This window comes from Pseudochaenichthys georgianus, chromosome 5 (assembly GCF_902827115.2).
Source record: "Pseudochaenichthys georgianus chromosome 5, fPseGeo1.2, whole genome shotgun sequence".
NCBI classification, from domain to species: Eukaryota; Metazoa; Chordata; class Actinopteri; order Perciformes; family Channichthyidae; genus Pseudochaenichthys; species Pseudochaenichthys georgianus.
In genome coordinates, this window is record NC_047507.1 from 12,959,864 (window position 1) to 12,970,387 (window position 10,524).

The following is a 10,524-nucleotide window of genomic DNA, read 5'->3' on the forward strand; positions in this document are numbered from 1 at the left end:
TTACGATCCAAAAGTTGTACAAGTATTAAAAGTAAGCATAGGACACCAAACCAACTGAGACCCGTCAGTCCGCCGCATCTATGCACTGTACAACACACACCTACACACTGTACCACACACACACACACACACACACACACACACACACACACACACACACACACACACACACACACACACACACACACACACACACACACACACACACACACACACACACACACACACACACACACTTAATGCGTGTGCTGACCTGGGCTGAAGCCCAGGGGCCTACGGAGATCAGGGGCCTATCATGAGCCAATAAAAAAGTTTTTTAAAAAAATGTTTTTTATTTCGGATGTTTTTAAAAAACATTTAAATAAACAAAGTCTTGGCTTTCAGAATATGAAACTTTTATTTCCAAAATCACACGATAAATATATTTTTGAAGCTTGTAAAGGGAAGATGACAGCTCTCACTCGCCACTCACTCCCCCTCCCTCAAGCTAACATTATGAATGTAAGCGTGTATAGTAATCATAGATAACACGACAAGGTCCGTTACAGTTTGTTTTCATCTGGTTTCAAATAAACAAAGTCTTGGCTTTCAGAATATTAAAATTGTTTCGGCAAATTCAGATGATAAATACAACTTTGAAGCTTGTAACGGCATAATTACAAGCGGAGAACGGAGTAACTTGACGTCACAGCAGGCATAACAACAGCCTGTGTTTCTCGTGAGTGTTTTCCCTGGGAAACAAACACAATACACACACACACACACACACGAGCTTCCCCCAGACCAGTAATCCAAACCAAAATATCTTCCCTCCGTAGTATTTTGATCATTTGCTCCGCTAATCAATCAGATCGATGGATTCCAGAGATTTTTCTCAAACATGATGTAACAGTCAGTGGGCACCACTGAACAGCCAATCAGAATGAAAATATGTTTCACATGTGACTTATTGAAATTGCGAGTGATTGAGTGACAGATGAAGGTTGTTTAGGAGAAGAAGTTTGAGAAGAAAAAGTTTGAGAGTGGCGCTCGGGAAAGGAAATTGTTGAGGGAAAAGGAGTTTCGAGACAAGCAGCTATTACAAAACATGCCGAAGCCTACAGGTTATTTAAAACCTGTAGGCCAGGATGAAGGACAGATGAGTTCTGTACTGAGCGGCAGCGGTGCCGGCCGCGGGGCCTCGGAGCCAAGTAGGCCGTCTGGTTCTGATAGCGATGGAGTAGCGGGAGAGGAAGAACAGACAGGAGGGACATTATCTGTTGGAAGAGATGGAGAGGACGACGAGGACTTGCTACGTGGAGGGGAGCCAACGGCAACCGGACAAATACATGAGGGAGGCCCGATACGTCACTCATCTGGACCAGGCGCGCGTAGAACAGAGTGGAGAAGTGCGATCACAGAGCCTGCCGAGGCTATAAATGACTTTCATTTGTTGTTTAAATAGGGGGCCTACAAAGCCCCAGGGCCTGATGGCAGGTTAAGGTGGGCCTGACTGTAGGCTACCACACACACATATGCTCCTAAGGAATAATCAGGCTACAGCCGTTGTGTATTTTATTATGTGAAGCACTAAATGGTCTTAGGAAAATATCGACTCTTTGTTTGTAGATATCTACTAAACTACAGCATACAAATACAGAAAGTAATGTATGCCTGTTATACTGAGTGATATATATTTTACACACTGCTCTGCTTTCTGCACGGACCTCACAGCTGTTCTCACTGTAAACATCGCGTTGCGATGAAAGCAGTTACTAATATAATATCCAAGGGATGCATTGCAGAGCTGTCATTGGCTGAGATAAGTCCGGCCGTGCAGCACGCCTCCACCGTTCCCGGAAATGCATCCGTGGAGGAGCCGTAGAGGATGCATCAGTGTCTCCTCGGTTAGAGCTCCTCGATGCTCGATGCTCGGGCTGAAGTCGAATAGTCCATTTAGCTTAGGAACCTTCCTAAAGGAGTGAAATGACCCGGAAGTCCCTCAGTGGCAGCCATGATAAGTACCGTTCGATTTCTCTAGAATGATGAGAATGATGGGAAAGGAGGTTTCAAACTTCCTTTATAACCTCCTTTAGCTTAGGAACCACTGGACCTCCCTAACCGACAGGGGAAGCGAAAATGCTGCCCCACAATGCCTTGCAGCTGCAGCATTTGCCGTCACTCAACAGTCCGTTCACGGAAACAACCGATTATGACCGAGAAATTATATCATGAAAGTTACGGTGCTTATTAAGCATTTTAAAACGTATGTGGTAAGTTGCCAAAGTGCTTTGTTTTGAACGTTCATCAGTATTATAATCAAAAAGAGAAATATGAACGTTAGTTTTTACTGAAATGATCAAATAAAGTCAACATTTCAGTCTTTACTGAGCTGTGTGGAGTTTGTTCAACTTTTAAAAGATGTTTGAATGGTGATATAGTGATAGATGTTAAGGACTAACGTTTATAATAAATACATTTGTATTGATTTTAAGATCTTTAGTTCATACAATCATACGTATTGGGATCATTGGTATTAATGTGGACCGGAGGGAGAGGGTGACGAGCATAAGTTTCACTTTCCTTTTTTATTTCAATTCCAACTTTGGTCATGAAGAATATGTTTCTCTGTTGTCCACGTTCATACAGCAAAGCAGCAGCATCAGAGCACGGTGCAGAGTCTCTAGATGAGTCCCTCGTTCTTATTAAACATCCATGTTGTAGTCCGCTGTATAGAGAACTGTAGTTTCCCCACAGCAGCAGACGCACATTCATGACGTCCGCTGGCGCATCATAAACACGTCGGATAGTGAAAGTGCATTCGGATTCTCTAAAGTACCGCAGTCTCTTCTCCTAAGTCCTTTTGAATTCTCCTGTCCACTATCCCTTAACCCCGTGACGTTTCACTCAGAGGTCAAGGAATAGACGATAGGGTTAGAACTTAGGAGCTGATCTTTGGACTATTCGACTGCAGCCTCGGTCCTCGAAGTGCATTTAGAGAAATGAGATGTCCTTCAACATGGCGCGCTGAAATTCATTTCCGGGTCACTACCGGAGGACCGAGGAGTCGAGGAGGGGAAATTTGAGTATTGAGAAACCTCTAATAATTCTAATTGTGTGTGCTGCTGACTAATGACTGCTGTCTCAAACACGCACGGGGAAAGTTTGAGACATGACAAAGCGTTTCTGCCGAGAAATGTCGTTTGTTCTTCAGTCCAACTGCAAAAAAAACATCGCTCCTGTTACGTCATCTGTTACCAGCATGGATGTTACCAGCCGAAGAGACCCTGCTCAGTCCGGCAGGAACCTCACACAACCTCGTACAGCGTACAGGACACACCAGGGGGTACAGCGCCCCCTACAGGAGCACAGGACATAAGGACACCTGAGCCAGCACTGTTGTTGACATTGCATTTACAAAATTGCCTTATGAATTTCACTCAAATATTGGTCTTCAATATGCAGAAAATAATTTTATATTCTACATACACTTTTTGACACTTCCATGCTGAATAATGTGGCTTACAAATTCAATGAAAGGGACTAAATAGAATTGTTTTGTTACAGTGGGGAAGATAGCTATTTTTAACATTTTGTGTAGGCTATGCACACATAAATATGACCAACACTTCAAATAAAATAGTTAATTAATAGGCAAATTACAACATATTGTAAAATGAAATTATGAATCAACTCTCCTCCTGATTAATCATTAACAAAAAGATGTCTAAATGTTTTGGCCTTGAATATTCAGTATATCCATTGTTTATGTTTATTTGTCTTTCTGCTGTTCAAAAGTTAAGATATGAGTCGTGAAGGAGTTTGAAGTGCAAAGAAAGTAATCATTAAAAGAATAAATCATTAAGCTTTTATGAACACATTTTAATTTTCGCACATTTAAACAAGTCATGTTCTGCTTACAACGGCAACAACATTTCCCACTTATTAGCTTAGCTTTAGCAGTCTCTTGAAATGTCCCTAAATAAAAACATACATGAATGTGAAAACACAACCTTCCTTCCCTGACTGAGTGAAACTAATTACAAATATTTTGTGCAAGTTACATTAGAATTTAATCGGCGTTTTTTTTTCTTATCCCTGCTAACTAACAGATAAACAAAACAAACCAAATACAATCCGCTTAAACTCACTACCAATCACCTAAGGGGTAGAGCAAGTAGTGCATGGGATGACGATGCTCAAGTAATGCCGTCAGATTTAAACAGACATGGCAGGTAGTAATAGAAAAAAAAATCATCCAACTTCTTCTTCATGACCTTGATGATAGCCATGTCTCGGTAGATGCGTTGAACCAACATGTCTCCTTTGGAGAACACCAACAGGTCACACCATTCGGTGCCCGTCACCATCATCTCTCCTTGGATTTGCCAATAGGTCGAGTGGTTCCTCTTTAGTTGCAAGGCTCTGTTTTGGCAGATAAGGAATTTGCACTCATTGAAGCTAGGGAAGCTAACCATTTTGATATGCACCAGCCCGTAACTGGGCATCTCCTTGGGGTCGTACACCAACCCGTCAGGCAGCGCCCCCAGCCACGGAGCACTCGGTTGGACAACCAAACCACAGGTGGAAAAGTTGACACACATTTTCTTACAGTACTCCCGAAGTGCTTCCAGCCTCATTTCCTTCTCTATCTGTGGGGCCTCAGGGAGTGCCTTCTGTATCTTGAATACAAGGTGCTCTGCATTGCTCCTTCCTCGTTTAAGATTGCAGATCGCCCTGAAACGGCTTGTCAGGCGCAAATTTCGCAGCTCCTCGACTTCCTCTTTACGTCCACGTGTGAACTGCTCCAGATTGCGCGCTTCCTCCCAGGTCATATGCATGACGTCCATGTGTTCCTGCTCCTTCGCACCAAGGATAGGAAGAGCAGGTATTGGATCAAGACTGTAGTTAGCCAGGGGAAGCAGTGGCCGAGGGGGGGCATCGTCATAAGACTTGTAATCCCGACTTGATGGCTCGGGGCACACATAGGACAGGGGGCTACCTTTTGGGACTTGACCAAAGGCAGAGTCCACTAATTCCACATTCTTTGTCAGGCCCATTTTGGTTATCAGAGGCTTCTTGTCTTCTGGACAATCCTTGAAGGCTTCAGTGAGCCTTTCCAAGAAGGAGTGGCACTCAACTGGGGAAGCAACGACAGGTATGTGGGGCATCATCCTGTAAGAAATTAGTAAATATCATTAGCTATGTAATAAATAAAAACATAAAAAGTAAGGTCATGTGAGTTGTAACTTTCTTACCTCTGTGATTCTAGCATGGTTTTCTGCAGGGTGAACTTTTGCTTCTTCCATTTTGTAGAAAAAAAACAAAAACATTAATAGCCTTCATGCTTTAAACACTTGCAAGGTGCAACAAAGCAGGCTTGCAATATGACCAAAACCTTATATAACAGTCCTTACAATTTTTGTATACACTAATATTCTGATAAAGAGTGTCCCACCCTTGACCTAACAATCAACATCGGCCCCTCTGTTGTTTCCCCGACTCAGACTGCAAGGAATCTGGGAAACCCTAGATAACAACCTGTCCTTCACTGCAAACATCGCTGCTACAACCCGCTGCTGCAGATACACGCTTTACAACATCAGGAGGATACGTCCCACCCTGATCCAGAAAGCGAAGCAACTTTTGGCCCAGGCTCTCGTCACCTCACGCCTAGACTACTGCAACTCCCTCCTGGCTGGTCTACCTGCATGTGCCATCCGACCTCTGCAGCTCATCCAGAATGCAGCGGCTCGTCGGCTCGCCTTCCAACATTTTCCCACACCGCTCCTCCGCTCACTTCACTGGCTTCCGGTAACTGCTAGAATCCACTTCAAGACACTGGTACTAGCGTACCATGCTGCGAATGGATCTGGCCCTTCCTACATCCAGGACATGGTTAGACCATACACCCCAGCGCGTGCACTATGCTCTGCATCGGCCAAACGACTCGCTGCACCCTCGCTGCGAGGGGGACCCAAGTTCCCATCAGCAAAAACACGTGGGTTTGCTATCCTGGCTCCAAAATGGTGGAATGAGCTCCCCATTGACATCAGGACAGCAGATAGCTTACACATGTTCCGGCACAGACTGAAAACTCATCTCTTTCGACTCCACTTTGAGCGATAGAATTACTAACAAAGCACTTGTATATATATATATAACAAAGGACTGCTAACAGAGCACTTATATACTAATAAAGGACTGGCTTATCTAATGCTAGTTGAGAAGCACTTGAAATGTGTTGGCTCTATGAAACCTGATTTACTTATATGATTCTGTTTTCTTCAAGTTTGTGTCTTCTTGGTCGAATGCACTTATTGTAAGTCGCTTTGGATAAAAGCGTCAGCTAAATACAAGGTAATGTAATAAAGAAACTACTATATATCCATCATATCGTGGCAGTCTTATTTGTTTCAGTAAGAGTGTGGATGGTTTCGGCAGTCAATATTACTAGGAAAGAGATGGAAAGTTTACTGAGTTAATAAGCTGGGCTTGATTGAGCCAAATCTAAGGTTCGGGTTCAGGTTATTTTTTTGTACCATGACGTAGATTTGTTTAGAGTTAAAAGACGGTAGCAGTTTTGAAACACATTTTAAAATCTACACAGAAAGAATCTTCCAAAAAGTACCCCATGCTCAATCACATTGAAAAACATTAGGACAATCGTGAACAATAACATCTAAGGCATCAAAACAAGCTTACCGTTACATTTTTAGTTGACAATTTGTCAGATTTTTGAAGTTCCAGACTTTGTTCACTTGTGTGTAGCTGTGGGTTATCTGTGATCGCACTTGAGACCGACGGGGAGCAGGTCTCCTCCTGTCTAGACTCGAGAGTGCCTGATGAGTCCGGTCTGAACTCAATCACCTTTATGTGGAATGGATCAGTGATACAGGGCATGCTTACGTCTTCTTCTTCCGTTTCATATTTTACACAATCTGTGCTTATACAGTTATCCACTTCCCCCAGTCCTTGTTGTTGTTCTGATACCCGACTTATGTCATATTCAATTGGCTCTTCTTTAGGTTTTTTGGGCAACGGTTCTAGTATTTCCTGTTCCAGCCTGGATCTCAGCTCACAGGGCTGCTCTCTGACCTGTGTGGCTCCAGCGTATTGGCCAACATCTATTGTGGGGGGAAAGGGGAAACACAATATTTAATACTAATCCATATTTTGCTTCAATTTGAGTATAAAACCTATATAGCCACAGTTCCCGCCTCCGGAAGCAGTCTTTATTTTTACACACCGGAAAAGTTACAAGACAGATGAAAAATGTAGACCAATAGAGAGGCGAAGTCCCGCCCATCTACTTCCGACCCATGGGACCTTATTTCGGAAATATTATGTATTGAAGTCAATGGGGAGAGAAAACGTATCTTTCGATCCCGTTTGAATTGTGCCACGAATTACACATATGATGTTTGTCAATCTTAAAAAATAATTTCCATGTCAAAAAAGTCACAGTTTGTCGTAAAACTGTTGAAATATATACGACGATATATGAAAAATACGCAACTAGAAAGACTACAAATCCCAGAATCCCGGTCCCGCATGCTGGCTCTTACGGAACCGACTAACTCCCCTTTTGTGTATGTACAGCTCTCAACATGCCCAGACTATACTAATACTTTTCGCCTCATTCTGAAAGAAAGAAGTTAAATGTGCCAACGTGACGGCCGTCTTGGTGTGTGGTGCGAGACGGGAGATGTAGTTTACGGAGCGTGTGAACTTCACAATCTTACGACACATTTTTATTTTTTTGACTTGCAAAATTATCTTTTAAATTGACAAACATCCTATGTGTAAAGCACAATTCAAACGGGATCGAAAGATAATCTTTCTCTCGCCATTGACTTCAATACATACTTTTTCCGAAATAAGGTGCCATGGAGGTCCCCCGGAAAGGGAGGGACTTTGCCTCTCAATTGGCTATAATCTTTATTCTTTGTCTAATCATGATCAGATGTTTACTACATGTTTGTGACGTTTTGGTCGTTTTCATTTCCTGTGGGGTGTGCTCCTCTTCACTTGTTTACCTGACAACATCGCCACAGTAACTGATGCCACACACCTTAACTCTGGAGGTCTTATTTCAGGGGTTTGGATTAAAGAGAAAGTCAGAGAGAGAAGCAAGCACTCTTCTAATGCAGTGTTTTTAATAAGTCTTACTGAATGTTGTATTTATATTCTTCATAACTCATGTGACCTAGTGTCTCCAAATAATTACCAGATATGATTTAAAAACACACATCTCTTTTAATTGGATTTTAGTGCTTCTATAATTTAAGATTTTTTTAATAATTATTTTTATAAAAAATTACATTGACCCAATGACTCAAAATCAATGCATCATTGTATTCATACACTGGACAAGAAGAACACACGTCTTTATATTTGGTTTTAGTCCACCTTATATTGTTACAAATAATGTAATGAAAATTAAGTATTTTTTGCTAAATAGTCAAATTAGCTTCCATGTCATGTGTCAGTGACTCCCAAATCTATACCAGATAACAGCACTGGACAACATAAACACACCTCTTTTATTGGATTTGAGTGTTTCTTTTAAAAAATGGTATACATATGTATTTCAATTTGTATTAAGTAGTCTCTTTTCAATAGCTTCCATGTCATGGACACAAAAGAACAGTTGGATAACCAGGAGCTATATCAAACGTGCCTTGCAGTAGTGGTATAAGAAGAGTTGGGTTACATTTAGGGTAAAGTGCATGAGTATAAGTATAAAAAAACAACTGTGGAGCCCTCAGTAACATCAAGTGTTAAGGTATGATAGCTACAGACTGCTGGGGAGGCATCACTTTCACATATATAAAATGTCCCTAAACGATTGTTTACGTCACGTGCTATAGTTAACCAGTCTTATCTCATATTCAGGCTCATGCAGACACATTAACTTCACATATCTAGGCAGTTAAAATGTTTATGTTTGAGGTAACCAAAATTGGCAAACCTATTTTCGACAGCTTTATCTCTGGGTTGAGCACCATGTGGAGCACATTCCGCAGGCGCTTGTTTTCCTCGTAGTAAGACTCCACAATAGTTTCTATTTCTCCAAATATCTCCACGGCCGTGGTAGTTAAGCGTTCAGTTAAACAAGTCCGTAAATGCAGCAGTTTGGTGTTAGACATCTTGAGGACTAACGTAATGTTAGATCAAGATATGTTGTATTTAACTTCTCCTCGACGTCGTACAAAGCGCGTTTCACTCAAACACACAGAAACCAATCCGGAAAATTAAAGATGACTTCCGTTTACATTAGCGCCCTCCGTCCTCAAGGACCCGGACCCTTTCTCATTTCTCTAACTCCCCTCCTCGACTCCCCTCCTCGAGACTTAGTCCCGCCCACAGGAGATGCGAGCGGAGGAGCCGAGGATGGGAACCGAGGAGAGAGGAAGGGGAAGCAGCAGGCGGTTAGAGAAATGAGAACTCCTCTCCTCTGATCGGTCATTTTAAAGAGACGTGCATGGCGCGCTAAAATTCCTTTCCGGGTCACTACCGGAGGACCGAGGAGTCGAGGAGGGGGATTTGATGAAATGAGAAAGGGCCCCGGACTGCAAGTAGCATCTTCTTCTTCTTCTCTCGTTTTTGGCGGATTGCAAACAAGTTAAAAGGTGCATACCGCCACCTACTGTACATGAGTATGAATCTAATCTAAATAAATACATAAATCAACAAAAACATGAAATAAATAAAACAAAAATAAAATCTATGTTCTTTCCTGACCTAATGTTAAATTATTTGTCCTACCCCAGTTTCACTCAAGAATGTAAACAGTGCCTTTCTGGTAGCTCTTACTCCCTCTCCTTTTGTTCTCAAAACACCAACCACACTCCATTCCCTCTCTGCCTCTAAAACTTTAGCCTTTAGTTTTTCTCTTTCCGCTTTATAGATGTCACAATGTAACAAGATATGTTCTACATCTTCTTTTACTCCACAGTTCCCACACTTATCACTGTCACTTTCCCCCATGATATACAGCGTACCATTCAAACCGTGTGATTTATTCTGAGTATAGCTATCGTGATTTCCTACCTTCTGTTTCTTTCTTTATACATATTAATTGTAATTGTCTTTTGTACTTTGTGATAGTCTTTGCCTTTCTGGTCTTTCTCCCACCTTTTCTGCCAGATCTCCATCCATTTTTTCTTAATTACTGTTTTTCCTTCTCCTTTACCAATTTGAACTGGTAATGTTATTTCCTTTTGTAGTGTACTTTTTGCTAATTTATCAGCACACTCGTTCCCTTTCACCCCCCCATGAGCAGGCACCCAGCAGAACTGCAGATCTATGCCGCTTCTGTGAATTCTTAACAGGCTGTGATTGATATCTATGAGTATGTCTTCTCTGGCAGTTGTTGTTGACTGTATGCTTTGTAAACTGGATAATGAATCTGTGCATATCACCACCCTATCTGGTCTGACCTCTTCCACCCACAGCAAACCTATTACTACTGCCAGCATTTCTGCTGTATACACTGAAAGTTGGTCTGTCGCTCTTTTTGATATCGATATTTAAAATTCC

At 42.0% G+C, this 10,524-nt stretch overlaps 1 protein-coding gene across 2 annotated transcripts; it reads right to left on the bottom strand.

The window, feature by feature from the left end:
* Window positions 1-3,835: 3,835 nt before the first annotated feature.
* Window positions 3,836-9,563, bottom strand: LOC117446764 (uncharacterized). 2 transcript variants are annotated; one of them, XM_034083165.2, is made up of 4 exons: window positions 8,954-9,563; window positions 6,691-7,106; window positions 5,238-5,281; window positions 3,836-5,154 (listed from the first exon to the last, which is right to left on the bottom strand). In XM_034083165.2, exons 1-4 carry the CDS (start codon window positions 9,129-9,131, stop codon window positions 4,179-4,181), a joined length of 1,614 nt encoding a protein of 537 aa, XP_033939056.1. In that variant the 5' UTR covers window positions 9,132-9,563; the 3' UTR covers window positions 3,836-4,178. The 2 variants fall into 2 exon arrangements, with proteins under 2 accessions (XP_033939056.1, XP_033939055.1); XM_034083164.2 differs by having other exon boundaries at window positions 6,685-7,106.
* Window positions 9,564-10,524: the final 961 nt, after the last annotated feature.

Coding starts and splice junctions, on each gene's coding strand:
- LOC117446764 (XM_034083164.2), bottom strand. CDS start 9,131: ATGTCTAACACCAAACTGCTGCATTTACGGACTTGTTTAACTGAACGC. Junction 7,107..8,953: donor GATAAAGCTGTCGAAAATAG/GTTTGCCAATTT, acceptor CCCCCACAATAG/ATGTTGGCCAATACGCTGGA. Junction 5,155..5,237: donor ACCATGCTAGAATCACAGAG/GTAAGAAAGTTA, acceptor AATTTCTTACAG/GATGATGCCCCACATACCTG.